The 21445-nt window shown below is 56.3% G+C and overlaps 1 protein-coding gene across 1 annotated transcript in view; it reads left to right on the forward strand.

Moving 5' to 3' along the window:
• The window catches only part of Grik4 (glutamate ionotropic receptor kainate type subunit 4), a 215421-nt gene that overhangs the window by 167637 nt on the left and 26339 nt on the right, over positions 1-21445 (forward strand). Inside the window, exon 13 of the mRNA XM_048344013.1 lies at positions 16390-16503. Within this exon, the coding sequence (XP_048199970.1) occupies positions 16390-16503 (114 nt within the window). The remainder of the gene's footprint in view (positions 1-16389; positions 16504-21445) is intronic.

Raw genomic sequence — 21445 nt, forward strand, 5'->3', positions numbered from 1 at the left:
GGGTGGGTGAGAGGGCAGGGAATGGCAGGCACGCAGCCGGGCTGTGGTCTCGCCGCCCTTCCGTTCGCCCAGTTGCGCCCTGCTTCCCGGAACCGTGGCGGCGCTGGCCGGCAGCTGGTCGCAGGTGCCTTGCTTTGGTGAACAGACCGCCATGGTCCCAGCCCAGCACTGGAGCGGGGGGTGGAGGCTTCCACCCACCCACACCGATGTGGGCTCTCTCCTTGTATAGTCCCCGCGCTCGCTCTTTGGTTGGGTTAATTCTGATGATTTTGTTGCTTGTGAACACCCCCGGCCAAACTGGGACAGGTCCCAGGATACACCCATATCAGCCAACTTCGGTGCTTGCTGCTCTCAAGGGCGATGTGGAATAGAACGGGAAATTGCTGAACGGTCTGGGGAGCTGGTTGTAGTAGTGGCATTGTTGCTGCCCATTTGCTACTGTGCCGTGACAGACCAATGGCCATGGGGCCCCCAGATTGGGCTGCAGCAGAGACTTGATTGGAATGCAGGTGTTGTCACGGAATGTCCCGCTTCCGATAGGTGAGAGCAAGGATACAGGGAGTTCTTCCAGGGGGACATCTTTTGTTTCCTTGGTGTACACTCTTAACAACTATAAAACACAATTAAAGCAGGGCCAGTTTCACTGTCCGTGGTTGTACAGTGGGTTTTTTTTTTTTTTTGGCCAGTCCTGGGCCTTGGACTCAGGGCCTGAGCACTGTCCCTGGCTTCTTCCCGCTCAAGGCTAGCACTCTGCCACTTGAGCCACAGCGCCGCTTCTGGCCGTTTTCTGTATATGTGGTGCTGAGGAATCGAACCTAGGGCCTCGTGTATCCGAGGCAGGCACTCTTGCCACTAGGCCATATCCCCAGCCCGTACAGTGGGTTTTTAATGATGGGGGAAGAGAATGTGGATCCAGTGCAGGAAGCACAGATGTGAACTTGACCTTGAGCTTGACCTTCAGTCTCTGCAGTGGGTGCTGCTGTGTGCCACAGCACCTCTGACCTCCTGAGGAGACTTTCTTGTCCCCACTTCACCCATGAGCTCCCTGAAGCTCAGAGAGCTCAATGGCTCGTTCAAGGCCACAGAGCACGAGGCGGGGCCAGGTCTGACAGCCCGACGTCCCGGGGAGCCGCGTGACACGGCGTGGGCCAGCCCCTGGCGACGTGTGTGACGGTGGTTCCTCACGGTTCTCGTCACTGCTGATGTCACGGCCCTCTCAGTCCGTCCAAGGACTCTGACGTGTGCACGGTGGTGACATCGCCTCGCGCCTCGTTTCTCAGAACATAGGCCCCCGGTTAAGTAACCTAGGGCTGTCACCTTTTATATAATGTGCCACACTTGGAAGGTAAGAGGCACACGTAAAATCCCAGGAATTAAGAAGGGAGTCCTTGCCCCCGGGCCGTGAGGGTTCTGTCTGGATGGGAGCTATACGAGAGGTGCGTGGGAAGTGAGGGCAGGAGGTGTGCAGGTGCTGGCGGGGCAGTCCGGGCGGCGTCTGTCAGGATGGGGGGGGGAGGTGAACGGCAGCCTCCATCTCAGAACCCTGAGCCCCCCACTGGGAGGGAGTCAAGTCCCGAGGAAGCTGCTCCAGGAGCGAGGCCGTGCTCGCAGAGAGAGCTGGCGCAGGGAGGGCGGACGGACAGCTCAACACAGGAGCCCGGGAAGGCCGGGAGAGCCCGGCAAGGGCCTCCCAGGGCGTGAGCATGGCCGGCGGGGCCTTCCACGGGGCCCTCAGGGTCTCTGAAGCGCAGGCCCGCCCTGGGCGGGTACCCCGGCGTCTGCAGAGAGGGGCTCCTTTCTCCGCAGTCCCAGGCCCCTCCTGCACGTCCTTCCTGTTGAGGTGCCGCTCTGAAGGCCGAGCCCAGCGGGGAGCCGGTGGCCAGAGATGCCAGGCCTTCTCCAGACTCGCCCGCGCGGCCTGGGGCACGGAGAGCCTGGTGCTCCAGCGCCGCCCAGCAGCTGGGGCCTGGCCCAGTGACCAGGAGTGGAGGAGCCAGTGCCCAGCCCTCTGCTCCGCCCCTCATGAGATCTGACCGGGGCCCGGCAGGAGGGGAGCGGGGCCTGGGCCCCAAGCACATGGGGCAACCAGGCAGGATCTTACCATTCACCCCAGACTGTCTTTCAGCCAAAGACGAGCTGCGGCGGTCTCGTCAAAACCGGGAGACATGGTCTAATTAACTAATTTGTTCATTAAATTGGTAGCTATTGAACACTTCCAATCTTGTAGACATCAGAGAAAAGTGGGAACAAAATAAACAGAGACGCTGCCCTCATGGACCGCCCAGACCAGGCAGTGGAGGGGGCATGCTGGGGAGGTGGAGCGAGCCCTCTGGACGGAGCCAGCCGCTCGGGGAGCACGAGCTGCTTTGCCCGGAGGCCCTGTTCTTGGGCCCCTCTAGGTAAACCGGCTGCCTCTCGCTGCCCCTCTTTCTCCTTTAAGGGGTGTGCGTCCCAGCGCACAGAAGGAAGTGAAGCCCATTTCCAGCCTACAGTGGACTGTGGGCATTGTGGCTTGCATCAATCAGAAGGGGGCAAAGCTGAGGTTTCTTCCTGGGGGTCCCCGTGTTTCAGTGCCCTGAGCCTTGATGGGTCATCACAGACTGCCCCGATGGTGGCCAGGACACATGGCCCTGGGGCAGTGCGGATGGACAGGCTGGGGGTGGGGTGGGGCGGGGAGCAAGCCTGTCCCCCAGGGCTGAGCGGGAGCAGAGGACGAGGCTTCGGGTTTGGATTGGATTCACCCAGAGCAGCTACACTGTACAACTTGGAAGAAGGACTGGAGCGCGAAGGGGAGAAGCCCTAGACGCACAGCTCAGGACGAAGCCCCCATTGTCATTCAGCTACACGCTGGCTGAATGGCACATTTAGGTGCCAAGAGGAAAAGGCTTTGCGAGGCTTAGAGTCAAGGCTCCTAAGCCCGGGACATCACACCGCTCTTACCAATGACATTTTGATGAATTAAGTCTAAATGAAGCTAGAGTGCCCTCTCCTGCGTCCCCTCCGGGAAGGGACTTTGCTAGAGACCGGGCGAGGGTGGCTTTCCACAGCCGCCGTCCACTGGGAAGGATTCACACGGAGAGCGTGCTCAACTTAAAAACAAAAACAGCTCCGCCAGCCCCCCGGGATCACTTTCACCTTGAAGCCAGAGACTACTCTTTTTTTCCAACTGCAAATGGGTCATAGCATTTCCTCAGCATCCTAGAGGCCAAAACAGATTCAACCCTTCCCCCCAAGCGGCGGTGCTGGGAGGTGGAGTGCGGCTTTTCTTCACCTTCCATGTGAGGGCTTTGTCTCTGCACGTACTGGGTCGTGCCTGCCTTTACTTCCCCAAGCGCCTTTTGGGGGACGGCGCAGCACTGAAGTTCAAAGGCAGGGCCTGCCTGTTTGCTCATCGGGTGCTCTGCTGCTTGAGCCACACCCATGGCCTGGCTCTGGGTGGGTTGTTTGGGGGACGGGAGTCTCGTGGGCCATTCTGCCTGGGCTGGCTCCGAATCGCGATCCCGGGAATTCATCCAGCAGCTCGTCTTGCCGCGATCGTTTCCGCCTCCCCCCGCCGAGTGCCAGCTGCCGTGGGGGAGGGGGGTCTGCGAGGGAGATGAGAAAGTGTTAATTAAAACACCTGAAAGCCTTCGAGGAGCTCGGCTTGCTCTCATGCTGAAGAGACAGGCAGTGGGGGCAGGTTGCTGTGAAGGGCAGGGAAGGAGCCACACTGTCTTGATGGCTTCCAGGAGCAGCTTGATCCCAGTTCCCACCTGCAGGGCAGAGGCCGGGACGTCTCCGGCAGGTTCTGCCGGGGGCCAGGCTGTCTGAAGTCCTGTATGCTTCCCCGAGCTCCATTCAGCACACGGGGACTTAGCATCTGCTTTGCTCCTCAAAGGACATTTTCATTTGCCATCTAAGGACCCTATTTCTGAAACTAAGACCCATCGGGTCCAGCTGCTGCCCTTCCGGCCTTTGGCCAACGGCTGTATTAATTCAGCATTGGTATGGCTCTAGATGAAACAAGACGCAGTCCCCACTTTCACAGAGCTCCTATCCTGCATGCACAGAACCTTTGGGTACAGTTGTGTAGGCATGTTCTATCTCAGGGGCGAGCACAGCTTGAGACGCAGCCCTTCCTCTGCTCCCCGACCAAGCATGCACTCTGGCGCGGGGGTGGGTGGCGGGGGGCCGGGGGATCCACCTGTAGATTTGCCTCGTGCAAAAATTCTTTAGTTCTTGCCAGGCCCTGTGCCCAAAAGTCTGCTGGGAGAGTCCATTTTTATCATTCATACAAAGGCCTCCATTCTGTTGCCTTGGGTATTATAATAGTAGGAGACCATAGCAATAAAATATATGCAAAATAGGATCAAGTACCGAATTCTAATGGCACACAGAGAAGGAAGGCTTCCAGCTGGAGGAAGGCAGGCAGTGCTGCGGAGCAGAGCGGGGGAAATCGCAACTATTGTTGATTAAATACCTACTGCCCTTCAGGCATTTATTACACATCGCGTCTTCACCACAAAACAATCTCATACGATGACTCTTGTTCACATTTCATAATGAAGAAGCCGAGGTTAATTTTGGCTTCCCAGAGAGGTGAACTTGGGTCACACAGCTAACAAGTGATTGATCTGGAATTCAAAGCCAAGGCCGTCTGACATCAAAGTCCACGGTCATTCGAGCCCATGAAGATGCCTGTAAGCGGTGCTGCGGTCAGGTTGACCTTGATGGACAAGTAGGAATGTGACAAGCAACAAGAGGGAACGGGTTGCAGGTGGAGGAAAACATGCAGGGTCTGCGGGACGCATCGAAGGAGCATGAAACATGCCCCATGCAACATCACAGGCTGAGGGATGTCAGTAGCTTGAGGGGACCTGGAAGTGGCCGAGATCGGCCAGGAGGTGAAGGTCATCGTAGATCTCCGGGAGGAGCTGGGACCAGGTTCTGAAGGTAGGGGAGCCACTGGGGGTTTGTAAGCAGAGGAGCAATATGAGTCTATTTTTGGTGTAGAAATAAACTAGGCCAGTGGTTCCTGAAGTATGGCCTTTGAAGTGTTCCCAGCACCTTGACCTTGTCACAAATCCAGATCTGGGTGCCCTTCCAGACATACTGAACCAGATATTCAAGCTAGGGACATGGTTTGCAATTTAACGGGTGATTCTGATGTATGCTGGAGTCTGAGAACCATTGACCCCCAATCCAGCTGGGGTTTGAGAACACTGACCCATCCCCCAGTCCAGCTAGAGCTTGAGAACAATGACCCCCTCAATCCAGCTAGAGCTTGAGAACAGTGACCCCCTCAATCCAGCTAGAGCTTGAGAACAGTGACTCTCTCAATCCAGCTAGAGCTTGAAAACAATGACCCCCTCAATCCAGCTAGAGCTTGAGAACAATGACCCCCCTCAATCCAGCTAGAGCTTGAGAACAATGACCCCCCTCAATCCAGCTAGAGCTTGAGAACAATGACCCCCTCAATCCAGCTAGAGCTTGAGAACAATGACCCCCCCTCAATCCAGCTAGAGCTTGAGAACAGTGACCCCCCCTCAATCCAGCTAGAGCTTGAGAACAATGACCCCCACCCTCAATCCAGCTAGAGCTTGAGAACAATGACCCCCCTCAATCCAGCTAGAGCTTGAGAACAAACACCCCCTCAATCCAGCTAGAGCTTGAGAACAATGACCCCCCCTCAATCCAGCTAGAGCTTGAGAACAGTGACCCCCCCTCAATCCAGCTAGAGCTTGAGAACAATGACCCCCACCCTCAATCCAGCTAGAGCTTGAGAACAATGACCCCCCTCAATCCAGCTAGAGCTTGAGAACAATGACTCTCTCAACCCAGCTAGAGCTTGAGAACAGTGACCCCCCCCCTCAATCCAGCTAGAGCTTGAGAACAATGACCCCCTTCAACCCAGCTAGAGCTTGAGAACAAGGACTCCCTCAATCCAGCTAGAGCTTGAGAACAATGACCTCAAATCCAGCTGTGGTTTGAGAATGCAGATGGATGGATGGGTGGATGGATGGACGGATGGATGGATGAGATGATTGGATGGATGGACAGATTGGATGGCTACACAGATGTATCTATATATGCATAAATGGGAGATCGGATGGATAGACGGATGGATGAAGTAGGGGCGAGAGGGAGGAAGAATAAACCTCTTATTTATTATCGTCTCTAATTTAAACATTAGAAAACAAAGGCTCGGAGGTTAAGAAACTCATCCAAGGTTACGTGGTTGGGAAGTGGCACGGCTGGGGTTCAAACGCAGATTGACGTGCAGTGTATCTTACCTGCTGTGCTGAGCTGCTCGTAGCCATCCGCCGTGTTCCTGGCCCAGTGGGGCAGGACTGTCGTCCTCCGATCCTGTACTGTGGCTCCCTGTGCAGCCCCAAAGCCAGGCCTGGCGCAGCCCCTCCCTTTCCTGTGAGTAGAGACCCCTGCTTCCCAAGTCCTCAAATGCCCCTTTCTGCTGTCCTCGGGCCACCCCTGGCCAGAAGGGCTGGTGGCGCCCCACCTGCCTTACGGACTCCTGGTTCCTGGCTCCGGGTTCCTGGCTGGAGTTGTTGCATGCCTGGGAGACCAATTCACACGCTTTTGTTTTTGTGTTGTTTCCTGGCACCCGTTAGCTTCGTGGGAGCGTGTGCGTCCAGGCCTGGAGTGGCTGTGCCCGTGGCTGTTCTGGTGGCCACGGAGGCAGCTGTCCAGAATGTGTGGGGCTCTCCCGGTGCAGGACTCCAGCACCGCCTCGGGCCCTTGCGCGATGGCAAACCTCTGCCCAGGCAGCAGGAGGAAGGCGTGGGCGCCCAGCAAAGGCAGCGAGCAGGCAGGCCAGTGGAGGGGAACAGCTCCGCAGGGCGTGGGTGGCTCTTGCCAGGCAGGTCCTTCCCCAGCCCAGGAGCCGTCCGAGCGACCCGCATGTCCCAGATGGCAGCAGAGGCCCGGATGCCTGAGGGCTCATGGGTGGCACTCGGGCGGGAGAGCGAGACAGCGCCCATGCGGCCAGCGAGCTCGCCGGCTGGCAGGCAGGATGGGCCCGGCAGCAGTGATGGGGCCTCGGTGGACAGAATCGAGTAGTGGGACGTGAGTCTCACAAGCCCCACGGGCAGCGTGGAGCCGCCCACAGCAGAGGCCCTCGTCAGAATGAGCAGAGGAAGGAAGGGGGTGCCGGGATGAACCCTGCTATCCGCCTGGGAATAATGCACAGTGTAGTATCAGACTGAGTGGTGAACGCCTGTGAAGATGTGCTCTGTGCTACGCCTTGTGCATCCGCTCCTTTCCGCCTCGCCGCAGTTCCAGGAAGTAGAAACTGGTTCCAATCATACCTCCCTCCGGAGAAAACACACTCAGAGGGGCTCAGTAACCTCCCAAGGTCACACAGCTAGCCGGGAGGACTTGAACTCTGGGACTCTCTGATGCTTTGGGGCCTGTTGTCAGATTCCTGGGGTGGAGGTGTTCACAGAAATGCCATGAGCATTGCTGTTGAACTTGGAGAAAACTGGCCCCCTTCATTTCGGGTTCCAGGTCCCCTCTCAGGGTGGGGATAGCAAGCTCTGCAGGGTGACTGTGGCTCCCGGGAGGGGGGGCCAGGCTTCCTCCACCCCCACCCCACCCCAGGGCTTTGCCTGGATCTTGAAGCAGGCAGAGCTGGCTCCTCTGGGGCTTTCACAGTCTGCTCAGCTGCTTAGACTGAACAAATGAGCGATCTGGGCTCGTCTCCACCCCCGTACACGTGCAGACTCAGCTTCAATCGCCCAGCTGTTCATTTCGCCCCCCCCCCCCTTGCGCTAGATGCCACCCAGATGTTAAGCAGAGATGCCCAGGGGACACCGCACCTGTGCCTGGGTTTCCCCTGTAGGTGAGGTCCCCTGGGGGTGGGAGGGCAGCCCAGCGCTGTCCCACCATCCCCGAGTGTCTCCCCACGGGACACCGCATGCCTCTCTCCCACGTGGGCAAATCATATGACCCCTTTAAAGAGCATTTTCACTAAATTAGGCATGTTCAACGAGCACTGGCGATCTTAGCCACTCAGGAGACCAAGACCTAAGGATCGTGGTTTGAAGCCAGCACAGGGAAGGAAAGTCCATGAGACTCTTATCTTCAGTTAACCACCAAAATGCTGGAACTGGAGCTGTGGCTCAAGTGGTAGTGTTAGTCTGAGCAAAAAGCTAAAGGACACCTGTATGCAAGCTCTAGGACTCTCTCTGTCTCTCTCTGTCTCTCTCTCTGTCTCTCTCTCTCTCTCTCTCTCACACACACACACACAGAGGAAGAAGGGCCACAGGGTTCCCCTGGTCTCTGACTGCTTCTGCCAAAGGCCCTAGAGACCCCTGGGAAAATGCCCTGCTGCCCTTTGAGTTGCTGTGAGTCCTGCGTGTACCAATCAGACACAAGAAAAGGGCCAGGTGCTCTCCACGTGGGGATCTGATTGGTTGGCTCCTTGCTCCCTTCTTCCAGCAGCAGGGCAGCTTAAGGGCTATTCTCAGAGGCAGAGCAGAGTGGGAAGCAGTTGGAGGGCATTTGTGGGCCAGGAGTAAAGAAGGAAAGGGCCCTGGGGAAGCCTCTGGAGGTTCTCTATGGCTGTCAGCCATGCTCCCAGCAACTGGCGATACTTTATTTTACCCGACAAAACCAGCCCTAATAACGAGGCCCGTGAATCACACCATTCCTAATTACAGAGCTGACAGGTGGGAAGGGAAATGAAAGATAGTACTGCGAGCTTGTGGCACTGTCAGATTCCCACAGCAGCGGAAGCCATCCGCCCGAGTGTGCCTCACAGGCCTGGAGCAGGCCTGGCGCCCTTTGCCTAGTGACAGGTGGCAGGCTGGCACGAGCAGTGTAGAGCAAGCCCCTGATCACAAGGCCTGGGCTGCGGGATCGAGCCTCACACGGGCCTGTGAACCTTGTGCTGTGTCAGACCCCACACCCTGCCTCGCAGCCTGTACCCGTCGGGGGGGGGGCCCGCTAGACCCCCACAGAGGGGTCCCCCAGGTGGAAATTGCCACAGAACCCTGTTGGTGCATGGTCTGGGATGACTGTGTTGCTTGGTGAGCCAGAGGCGGTGTGGACTGGAAATGAATGCGTCATCCTCGATACTCAGGCTTGGGACTCCTCCCTCTAGGTGATGTGTGCGTCGGGGGTCGCTCTTCAGAACATCCCGTGTGGGATGCCTGCCACAGTAGTGGGGTGGGAGAAAGAGGGGTTCAACTCTGTGAGGCTTCACTGCGTCCCTGTAACCTGCCCAGACCCAAACGCTTGGTTCCGTCTCCTTTTTACATTGTGGCCACGTAAACACTCTGTGGCATGTATAATACACATTGATTTTCCAATCATGAGATTTCTCTGCACCCTCTTCAAAAATCTATATTGAACTTTCCAAAACAATAATTTTTAAATAAAATTGACGTTAACCCTTCCCGTTGCCGCCGCAGAGCTCCAGCTCTCCCCTCGGAGGCATTCCCAGCATCTTAGGTGCCGTTGAAGTTCTTCATGTCTTCCTTCATCTAGGCTTATAGTAGGTATTACTACCACCTCCGTTTTCTAGGTGAGGAAACTGAGGTGCGTGGCTCAGCTGCCCCTGGGAGTGGAGGGCAGTTACATGGAAACACTCCCTCCTCCCCTGCATAGCTCCCCAGTTGGCAGCCAAGGTGGGGGAACTGACTGTGCGCCTTGCCAGATCCGCCGTTGGCTCGCTTCATGGTGCCCCAGTGACAGACACTTCCTGGGCATCTCCTGTGTGGAGGGTGCCGCTGCGGGCGCCGGGGAGGCCAGTGGCGAGGTGGGACGAGAGGCCCTGCCTGCCTCCTCAAGCCCGGGCTCTCCCCAAGCAGGGCTGCCTCACACGGCGATGTGTACGTGAAGGACAGGTGGCGGGAGCATGGACTCGAGGCCAGGGCTGACTGAATCCCGCTCCTGGTGGAAATGGAATCTCCCTAACTTTTGTCCAGTGTGTGGCATCAATCTTCTGTCTCCACGAAGGACAGAGCTGAGATTGCAGGGGGACCCACCATTCTCGGTCCCCTGCCTGATGTCCCCAGAACTTCCAATGAGATCCAGGTCCTGCAAGAGTAAGCCAGGGGCACGGGGAAGAGGGTCACTACTGTCCCTCTTCCGGGGACCCCTCTGAAGGGAGGGTGCAGCATACAAGCCCTGTCTGCCCAAGCCTGTGGCTACAACCCTCACGACAACCACGGGACGTGGACAGTACTGTGCCCACTTTAGAGATGTGGCACAACAGTGTCTGTATTTAGCTGGGGGATGGCAGACCTAGGATTCAAACTCACCGCTGCTTGACCCCAGGGGGCCGGGCCACGGAAGCTCAGACCTCTGTGTCCCACAACCCCCTCCCCTCCAGACAGCTGGTGAATTCCTTCTCTCTGCACCTCCAGATCGCTCTTAAAATCTGCCCTCTCCAGCTACTGACAGCCCTGTGCTGAGCTTAGTGAATATTTCATGGAGATTTTAATTTAACTCTAACGAAATTCATCCAACCCTGAGAATAGGCTGTCACCTCGAGAAATAGCGCTGGAAAGTGTCTGGACCTGTAAATGACACCGCCCTTCCCCGAGAATGCTAATGCTCCTCTTGACCCTGCCTCCCCGACCCGCCCCGCGTCTCTCTGGATTGCTAGCCCGGGTGACCCCCACAAATGGGCTGGTGTTGGTTTGCCGCCTCTCGGCTGGGCTCCCGGAGAGGGCAGCAGGAACTCTCTCTTGGAGCTCAGGGGGTACAGGCTGTGTTGGGCATGTGGGGCTCAGCACAGGGGACTAAGCCAGTGTCATTGGCTGTTCCCTTTTCCTTGTCTCCATTTCTGGGTCCGGGAAGGAGGGAGAAGGAAGGGGGGGGGCTGGCATTCGTCTCCCTGTGCACCAGACGTTCTGCTGGTGTCACGTGATGGCAGCTCCACCATGGCTGGCAGGGTGGGTGGGGTGGGTGGGTAGATGGGGTGGGCGGGCAGCAGGATGCCAGGTATGGCCTTCCCCAGGTGTGTTACTGAGAAATCGAAGTGAAGACTCCAGTTGAGGTACGAAGGAGCCCAGAGGGGGAGTCAGGATCCCCCCTGCCTCCCAGCTCCCAGCTCGGTGACCCCAGTGAGTGTGTCCGGCCTATCCCTGGGCAGCCCGCTGGGCGGGGCGGGAGGCGGAGAGAGAAAGGCCCCCAGCAGGTGTTTGGCAGATGGGAAACTGCTTGGCCTGGGAGCTGGCGAGGATTTGGAAGTGGCTCCTGGGGATTTGTGGGGTGCAATCACCACCTCTCTGCCTGTAACCCCAGAGTGGAGCGTGGGTCCCTGCTGGACACCCTCCCGGGCCTAGGGGGAGCGGGGAGGAGGAAGGGGCGGAGTGGGGGGTACTCTAGTGGAAAGTGGCCCCCAGCCAGGCATCTCGGGAATTCCAGGCCTTTCTGATTGAGATGGAGTCTTTCAAACGTTTCCACCCAGCTCGGCCTGGAACTGAGATCCCCCTGTCTTCGCTTCCTAAGTAGCTGGGATTACAGGCTGGAGCTGCTGTGCCCAGCACAGTTCGTTTCTTAATGAGGAAGGGCAGAATACAACCGTCACGGTGCGGAAGTGAACGCTGCTAGAAGGATATTAGCGAGCACTGTTTACTGAGCACCTGCACTTGTAATGAGGGAAGTAGGTGTAGAGATGACGGACTTAGCAGAGTAAGAACTTGGATGTGGTTTGGTTTGTTGCCTGTGACCTGGGTGGGCCTGCGGTCACAGACAGAGCAAGGTGACGGGCGGGCGGGCGGGGAGTGTGCCCTTGACCTTGTCCTTGGCCTTGCTCAGGAGGCCCCCGGGGACGTGAGCCAGGGCCGGCAAGGCCATCGCAAAGGCCACTCTTGTCCTTGCAGCCTGGCGGCCACCGCTAACCCAAGCAGAGCGAGGGGGTTGGGGTCAGATGCCAAGTGTGGTCGTGTGTGCGTCAGGGTCACGAGGACCGCGGTGAGGGTGACCCTTTCTTGCCACGCTCCGTTCTGGTTTGTTCTAGAATCTAACCTCGCAAGATGAACTGCCTCCCTTTGAAGCCTCCCACTGGCTCGGGTGCTGTTGGCTGTGCAGCCAGCGCTGGCTCTGTTGTGTGCTTTTCTCAGATCTGGTCCCTGAAAGACTCGGAGCTTTCTGATTGTTCTTCAAGGCAGTGCCCCTTCAGGTCCCGCAGCCTCTCAGGCCTGCCTACCTGGCCCGCTGCCTGGGTTGCGTGTGAGGAGCCATTTTGATCTCCTTCCAGCCCCTGGAAGGTACGGAGCTCCCTCCTGCCTCAGGGCCTTGACACCCAGAATCCTCATCCCTGCCCCCTGCTAACGCCTGCTCAGGTAGTGGAGTCTCGTCTTGGGAAGGAGCCCCCCCCCCCAACTCTGCTCTGACTTCCTTCCAACAATAGACACAGGCCGTGTATTTTGACAACCTGATGGCTGCCCGCCTCCCGCGGGGACTCTGGGCCCTGCCAATGTTTGTTTTCCCTGCGGCGGGTGCAGGATGGAGTCAGTGAGGGACACTGGGTGACAGAGCGCACTGAAGAGGCGGGCCGGGGCCTTGGGTGGACACCCGCCCCCTGCCCGCACGCGAGCCTCCCGCGTCCCCCAACGGGCTCTGCGCCGCGGTGCCGCCCTTGGCCCGAACCCTCCTGTGCTCCTGGATCCCAGGGAAAGAAAGGCAGGGCGCCCTGGCCCCCGCCAGCCATCCGGCAGCCCCATCCGCAGCCCAGCCCGTCACCGCGCCGCCCTCCCGCCCTCGGCCCCTCCGGAGACCATTCCCTCGCATGAAGCCTTCCAGGGACTCGCAGACAACCTCGCTCGGTCGCGTTTTCTCGCTCCGACCGGGGCCTCCCAGAGCCTTCCAGAGTTAAGTAACACAATTACAGAGTTAAATAAATGGCAGCAAAAGATGAAATCAACTAAAACAAAAAGGGAGGTGCTCGGGGCCTGAGCAGCCGTGAATCCGGACAGGCAGAGGCCGCGGGGGCAAAGGAGCAGAGCCCCACCCCGCAGAGGGGCGGCCGGGGGGGCGGGAGAAGCTGGGGCGGCTTCTGGGCAGGGGATGGTGTTAGATGGGGGAAAGAAGGCACAGGAGCTGGTGAGACAGGGTGCAGTGGATGTGGTGTGAGGGAAGTCCTGAAGGGGCTGGGGACCCGAGATGATGAGCCCCTCCCCTGAGCAAGGAGCCGGCGGGGAGGGCGGGGCGGGCGGGGGAGGGCAGGGACGGGTGGGAGAGGGCAGGGTGGGCAGGGGAGGGCAGGGACAGGTGGGGGAGGGCAGGTACAGGCGGGGGAGGGCAGGGCGGGTAGGGGAGGGGAGGGACAGGCGAGGGAGGGCAGGGCGGGCAGGGGAGGGCAGGGACAGGCGGGGGAGGGCAGGGCGGGCAGGGGAGGGCAGGGACAGGTGGGGGAGGGCAGGGCGGGCAGGGGAGGGCAGGGACAGGTGGGGGAGGGCAGGGCGGGCAGGGGAGGGCAGGGACAGGTGGGGGAGGGCAGTAACGGGGGGGGAGGGCAGGGGCAGGCAGGGGAGGGCAGGGGCAGGCTGGGGGGGAGGGGCAGGCAGGTCTCTTAGCTGGAAACAGCCTTGCACACTCTGCTGAGCTCCTTCACAATACACCTGCAGAAGCCACTGCGGAGATGGGAACCGCACCCGAGCTGGCTGGGCTGGGCTGGGCTGGGCTGTGGCAGCAGCCGGGTGTTCCCGTGCCCCGTCCACCGTGGGTCCCCTGGCCAGCGCGGCCCTGCACCCGCGCGGGGGCCGGGGCAGGGGGCGGGGGGCGGGTTTCCGTGGAGCCGGGCGTTCCCGGCACTCATCCTGCCCAGCCCTGGCTTGTGGCCTCCCCTCTGAGGGCGGCCGCACATGTAATGTCTTTTTAACTGAGGTCAGGGGAAACGAGTGCCCACGTCGTGAAAGACGCCTCTGATCCCGTGCGATTGTTGCGGACACCCCGGGGGGCGCGGAGACGGGGAGGTGATTACTCTTCTACGCTGAGTCAATTAAATGTAAAAAAAAAAAAAAACCAACAACGACAAAACTGCCGCCTAACTTCCATGGCTTCTTTTTTCTTCTTTATTGTCAAAGCGATGTACAGAGAGGTTACAGTTTCACACGTTAGGCCTTGGGTGCGTTTCTTGGATGGCTTCTAAATGAAGCTTCTGGCCGTCCTTGCTCAGCCCTGCCTCTGCTCCCGGCCGGCCCTCGCCGGAGGCGGCTTGGAGAGACGCACCGGGGCTGCCTGCCCAACCGGCCAGGCGAGGCCCCGGAGCTGGCGCGGAACCTCGCACGCTGCCCCGCAGGGACGCGCGTGCCTCCGTGAGCGTGAGTTCACGCGGAACCTCACACGGTGCCCCGCGGGGACGCGCGTGCCTCCGTGAGCATGAGTTCACGCGGAACCTCGCACGCTGCCCCGCGGAGACGCACGTGCCAACGTGAGCGTGAGTTCACGAGGAACCTCACACAGTGCCCTGCGGGGACGCGCGTGCCTCCGTGAGCGTGAGCGTGAGTTCACGCTGGCCCTGAGCCTGCGGGCACCTCACGGGTCTGGGAAAGAGCCCCAGTCCTAAGTCCATAGGATCCTGCCCGTTTCTAGCTCTCGAGCTTTCGCTCTCTCTCTCTCTCTCTCTCTCTCTCTCTCTCTCTCCCCCCCCCCACCACCACATATGAACATATGGAATTGCTTTGGCATGTACACTCTCATTGTTGGCCAACTTCTATAAACTCACGAAAGGATCTCCAGATTCCAGTCCTGAACTTGCCCTTGGGGGAGGAAAGCTGCGTGGGGGGACAGAGGCGTGAGGACACGTGTTTACTCGCCTAATTGATTCGGATCTCAAGGAAATAAAGAAATAGATCACCAGAGAAGGGACCAGATGCTTGGCGTAACACTTGCTAATGCTATTCTGTGTTTCGATTTTCTTAACCTTTACTTCTGCTCCTTCCTTTAAATTTTTGTAACTCTTTTGGGTTTTTTGTTTTGTTTTGTTTTTTGCAATACTGGGGGTTCAGACTCAAGGCCCACTGCTTGTTAGGCATCCACCTAGTTCCACACACAAACACACACACACCCTTTTTTCTTGCTCGGTAGGTTATTTCATGCCCCCACCCCTGCCATCCCCAAAAGCAGACCTCAGATCTCAGTCCTCCTTCCTGTGGCCTCCTGAGTTGCTAGGATACCCATATTCCTCCATGGGTCTCAGGCTTGGCTAACTCCAGACTGTGGCCCCCCTGGACCCCCAAGTCTGGCCCCACCCTGCTGGAGGGCATTGTGGTCGCGTGTGTTGCTTCCGGCTCACCAAGTCAGTGCCTGCATCGTTGGGTAGCTGAGGTTCTAAGAGAAGCCCTCTAGGAAGGCCCCCGCAAATGGAGGGCCTCAGGAGCTTTGAATCCAGCCCCTCTGCGCCATCCCCATTTGAGGACAGACCTCGGCTCTCCTGGAGAAATACAGAGTGAGCCCCACGTGGTTTCCCTTCTGTATGCAAAATGGTATCTGAGTGTATTTCTTTTAAGGGTGGCTTTGCTTGACAAGGCTCTGAATTTGTTAACCTGTGTTGGATCACATGACTGGTTTAGGGGCCAGGCATGAGTTAAAAATGGAGGAGTGGGGTTTGGGCTGGGAATATGGCCTAGTGGCAAGAGTGCTTGCCTCCTACACATGAAACTCTCGGTTCAATTCCCCAGCACCACATATATATAGAAAACGGCCAGAAGGGGCGCTGTGGCTCAGGTGGCAGAGTGCTAGCCTTGAGCGGGAAGAAGCCAGGGAAGGTGCTCAGGCCCTGAGTCCAAGGCCCAGGACTGGCCAAAAAAAAAAATGGAGGAGGGGGGTTGAGCAGTAGATGACACCGAAACCTGCCCGGAGATCTTATCCTTCCTGGTCGGCAATTGTGATCTCCTTGGGAGTGGCTGAGGCCCAGCGGATCTGCCCCTGGTTTCTTTCCCATGGTTTTTCAGGCCAGAACGCATGGGAAGTAGGCGCTTGGGATGCAGGCGGGGAGCAGAGAGGAAGGCGGGGAGCCCTTCAGACCAAAGCCTGGCTGCTCGGCAGACTTTGCAGCAGAGACCAGAGGCCCTTTGTGGGCTCTTCCTTCTCTGACTCCCGTCCTGCTATCTAAGTGGCCGGAATCCCATCCCCAGTTCCGGCAAGCCTTGTCACCCTGGCCTCAGAACCCCACTCGTTTGGCTCCATCTCCTCCATGGGGAATAACTGCGGTGGCTCGTTTCTGGGGTCCCGGCATTTCATTCCCCCCATCACAGCGCCTTACCACCCAGGCCCCCGGCAAGGTGGGCACGAGTAAGCCAACGCTGAAGTCTCTGCTGGTCTCTTAGGGCCAGGCAGACCCCGCCTCCCCCAGCAGGGGAGCCCCAGCCGCTGGCTGGCTGCCGCGCCCCGGCCTCACGGGGCCTCCCCACTGACGGTTCTCTGTGTCCCCCGCAGAAAGCGGACCTGGCCGTGGCTGGCCTCACCATCACGGCCGAGCGGGAGAAGGTGATCGATTTCTCCAAGCCCTTCATGACGCTGGGGATTAGCATTCTTTACCGAGTTCATATGGTAAGAGGCTGATTTTTATAAGCAGTTATGTCATTAAAGTGATTTGCATGCAAACACCGAGTTTTATGGTAATAAGGAATGACTCACAGAAATATTTAGATTTCAAGACTTGAGCGCAAATGTGTCGGGCTGGTTTTTTTGTTCTCCTTCCCATCCGCCGTGGGAACCTGCAGGGAGGCGTGCCTGGAAAAGCCGCACTTGAGAGTTTTCCAGTACGCGTCGCGTCTTCATCTGAACAGGAGCAGGCGAGCGGGATCGGTTAGCGCCTGGCAGACCCTGTGCCCGTGGCGAGCCTCTCTGGTCCCCTGGCTTCCTCCTGGGGACAGAGTCCTCAAAGTCTCCTCAGTCCTCCCCCAACCCCTCCACCCTGGATACGATGAGGGATCATAGACTTCTCACTTTCTTAATGGCTCTGAGCCTTACAGAGCAGATCGGGTTAATTCCAGTTATACCTAGCCTTCTGCATTTCCTCATCAGCTCTGAGAAAAAAGAAAAGCAATGTCCAGCTAGACTGACCAGAGTGACCGTGGAAATGAACTCTCCCGTGGCCGAGGATGGCGCGAGGTTTCCTGGCTGGGGCCGGGGGCAGGGGAGGCTGGTCCTGCCCAGCCCCCCACCCACCCACCCACCCAGGAGGCATTGGTGTGTTGTTAGTTCATCGAAGACGTCTCCTAGCTTCTCCATCTTACTAATCCCGACTCTCCTGTAAGGCGCTTCTCTACACCTTTCCCCATTTGGCCCCCCGGACTAACTGCTCTCTGAGGAAAGTGAGTGGTGGTTGAAATCCCCAACTTCCAGGAAAGGAGAGCAGAGGCCTGCTTGTAGCTAACTCGGGGCAGGGCCTGGAGTCCAGCCTCCTCGCTCCAGAACAGTGATCTGGACCAGGTCACCTCTGTGCTCGCTCACTGGGCCGCTGCCTCCCACCTCTCTCTACTGACCTTGCTTGGGGGCACTCCAAGGGCATGGAGACATGCAGCCTTCCTCCAGACTTGCCGGCCATGGTCGGCTGCACACACAGGCAGGCTCAGAGGGAGCAAGCTGACAGCCTAGCTGCTGGAGGCTGCTGACAGTCGCCCGTCTACCCACCCACAACACCTGCTCAGTGTCGGGGACACCTCTGCCCTGAGTAGCATCACTGGCCACAGCCACGGCCCAAGTCTCCACCCTGGCCCGATGGTTCCTATCATTCACACGCCCGCACCCGTCCATACACCCTTGTATTCATTCCCAGGATATCAAATTCGGCGCCAACTTGTCTAGGCTAAGTCAACCACTAGCCAAGTTGCCACCATGAAGGGATTTGGGAGATTGAGTAATGTCTACCATGAATTGACTTCAAGGAACAGAGGTCCCCCTCAAGGTTATAAGTGGACCTTCCCCAGGCCAGCGAAGGCTGTAAGAGAAAATGCTCAGGTTTCCTCCAAGAGGAGTTCTCCCTGTGGCCAGAACAGAGATTCTGCCTGAGTTTCCTGCCTGCTGGCATTTCGGACTTACCAGCTCCCATAATCATGTGAACCAGTTCCTAGATAGATCGATAGACACTCAGATGATAGATTCATAGAGTGATGGAGTGATAGAGAGATAATAGATAGCAGATAGATGATCGATAGATGCATAGGCAGTGATAGAGTGATGGATAAAGTGATAGTAAGTGATAGAGTGATAAATAAATGGATGTGTAGATACATAGAGTATATATATATATATATGCACATATAAACATAGATACAGAGAGCGAGAGATGATGGATGGAGGTTGCTACAGATAGAGATTCCTCTCCCGTTGGTTCTATTTTAAGACAACTCTGACTGGGTCGTGTGGCCTCCAGTCTTGTCAGAGCCTTTCCTTCCTTTGGGCTTCTCTTTGAGTCCCCAATATGCCACATAGCTGTTCAGATCTGATTTATATTGGAGCCAAACGGAGTGAAAAATGAGTGCTGGCATGAACAGTTTACACTGAGCACGACTGACAGTTTATGCATTTATTCAACAAATATTTATCGAGTGCATTCTGTGTGTGAGGCACTGTGCTTCGAAAGTATCAAGAAGTCAGCTCGGGAGAGAACAAACCCGAACTGACAAATGCAGAGGAGAGCAGGTGAAAATGAGTTGGAAATAAGCCCCCCTGTATTTGACGCAAAGACACCTTAGCGGAGCCACTAATGCTAAGGTCTAGACAGGTGGGGATCGCCAGAGCCTAAATCTAAGGTGACCTAGAGGGACTAATATCACAGCGCCCAGTTAATGACATTGAATGAAGGGTGTTCATTATATCATGAGTTTTCTCTACTTGGTGGCTATCTTTCAGCAAAAGTATGGTTACTTTGATGTTGTTTATACCTTACAAAGACCTAGCTTTTTGTCAGATCAGCTGAGAGATGAGTCTCTGTTACCAAAAGTGAGCGTCTGGTGACCATCAAATCCATGTGCAAGAGAAGTAGTTAACACATGGTATAAATGCCTATTTAAGAGTTATTTGCTTACTTATTTATATTTCTGGTGCTATGGGAAATAATTTCAGGGTCTCTTTCAGTGTGTCTCTGCAGCCTGAACACGGTCAGAAATACCTTGTGAATATGCCGCAATCTGAGAGTCTCTGTGCTGTCTCATGAACATGGGTTATCAAGAGTAGAACATGAACTTGTTTCCTTCTTCCCTACATGGGGAGATAATCTGTATCTGTTCAGGGGGTCTCTAGGACCAACACAAGAATAACGTATTGCTCGGTTTGCCATGTGTTCCCTGATACTTGCCCAGGCTGGCCAAGAACCTGGCCTTGGCATTCACTACTAGTGATGTGTGTACATTATAAAGGGAGAGAGGGAGGTGGAAAGGAGAAAGGAAAGAGGGAAGGAAGGAGAAGGAGGAGAAAGAGAAATGAGGCAAGCAAGAGTCATAAAAGACCCTGTGGTCAGTGGGCCCCATCTTTTCCCCAGTGTCTCCGAGCTGAGCAGCACTAAGCCCCAGGAACCTAGGTTTCTGCAAGCAAGCCCTGCAGGGTCAGCATTCTAAGAATAGATTGACTTTTCTTCCTGTCATTCACACCATTGATCTTGAGAACAAAAGGAGATGGGGCACAGGTGTTTCAAACAGACTAGGTACCTCTCCTGCTCTGTCCAGGCCATAGGTGCCACCGAAACTCATGGCTCTCTCCCTCCAGTGCCTCTCATTCCCCATACAATGTAATATCTTCTGAGAACCACTGAGATCCCTGGCTGGGACCAGCTGTGCTCCTAGGCCTACGTCAGTGGCCTGGCCTTTGGAATCCAGAACATCCTGTGGCGTTTGCTCTAAGGATGAGAGCCAAGTGATAGGACCTCTGAAGTTCAAGACTCTCGATTTCCCTGGCAAATTAACTTCTTTTTCACTGGGAAGTTTGGTGTTTAGTGTAGCTGTATATCTCCCAGGGCATTTTACTTTCGAGGGTTTTATGGTATTGATGCAGACTGCGAGGCTCTCAAATATGTGTGAGCAGAGGAGAGAGAAGAGCAGAGGAAAACAAAAACATTTATCTTTGACATTAAGAGTATATCATGTTGTTCTCTGTCCTTTCCCCCCCCCCCCTGCTGCAGCAATTTGCCTAATGATGTTTTGCTTAGACTAATACCAAAATAAATGTGCGTTGCTATATAGCACAGCCTGCCTGGGATAGCCAAGCCTAGTCAGGGTGTGCCAAAAGCAGACCTGGTGTTCACCGCACCCTCCCCCTTCACCCATGTAAATAAATCTCACCTGAATAATTCAGTGCCCGCTAATTCAGGGAGGCTGGCTGGATGTGGAAGGTATTTGTCTGCTGACTAACAGCTCATGATTTATGAAGCACTAACACACTTCAGTCGAGTTCAGCCATGGCGTTGCCCGGGAGAGGAGTAGGGCACCACCCGCCTGGTCCGTGCCGTGGGCAGGGGGCAGGCAGCACCGTGGTACTGGGGCGTCCGGGGCAGATTGTCTCCAAGTCTCAGACACATCCGACTGCTTGTCTTCACGGGAGAGCACCCGTCTTTCCCCAGTGTCTATGCTGTGCATGAGATGATCTTTCCGCTTCCTTTGCTATCGGCCGAGGTGATCTCTGATCCCCGCTCGGGGAGCCCAAGCCAGTCAGAGCACCCTGAGACGCCCTGGAAAGTCGAAGCGTACCATTTCCAGCAGTGCAGTCCCGGTCCACCTCTCACGAGCAAAACATGTCATGCTCTGTTCTTTAACTCAGCTAGAGTCTTCTCGCTCAAGAAAAGCGAGTGGAAAAAATGAGGCGGTGATTAAAAAGGGAGCAAGAAGTAAATGCCAACAGTAAATTAATTAATGCACAGCATTGGCTGGATTTATTACCTGTTTTTTTTTCTTTAGAAAATCTGTTTCATTTCAAAAAGACTGTCTAGGAAAATGGGGAACATTGCTAAGTAAACCAGTGAATCATTTCTAATACTGCTTAATACTCTGCTATAAAGAAATAGAAAAAGAATAGGATTCTATTCCTTAAAGTTAAGTAATATGATAGCCCATCTAGTGGAAATATGGGTTCCTGTAAATATAATCACTTTAAAATTGGCTGTTTATTGAGACCTGCTCCTGAGAAGCTTGAGGTGCCCTGGCATTATTTTAGTAGTTCTCCCGTTCACCTCTCATGGGATTGTGGGGCTCCATCTGATAGCAGAAAATGGCATCCAGAGAGGCTGCGTGGCTTGCCTGGGGCTGTCCAGCAGGTCAAGGTCAGTGCCAAGAGAAGAACTTGGGTTTCCTCCCATGCGGTTGCAGAGGGAAAATGCGCATGCCAGCATATGGGTTATATAGGCCACAAACCATCTGGGTGTTTTATGTGGAGAGGCGCTAATTGCTTGCCTCCGATTTCCTCTTGGAGTCAGGGGTAGGGTGCATGTGAAGTCAACATATGCAAAACAACCCGGTGCAGGCAACTGGGGAGGGGGGGAGCTGCTGTAGCTCCAACA

Source organism: Perognathus longimembris, chromosome 3 (genome assembly GCF_023159225.1).
Source record: "Perognathus longimembris pacificus isolate PPM17 chromosome 3, ASM2315922v1, whole genome shotgun sequence".
Lineage (NCBI taxonomy): Eukaryota > Metazoa > Chordata > Mammalia > Rodentia > Heteromyidae > Perognathus > Perognathus longimembris.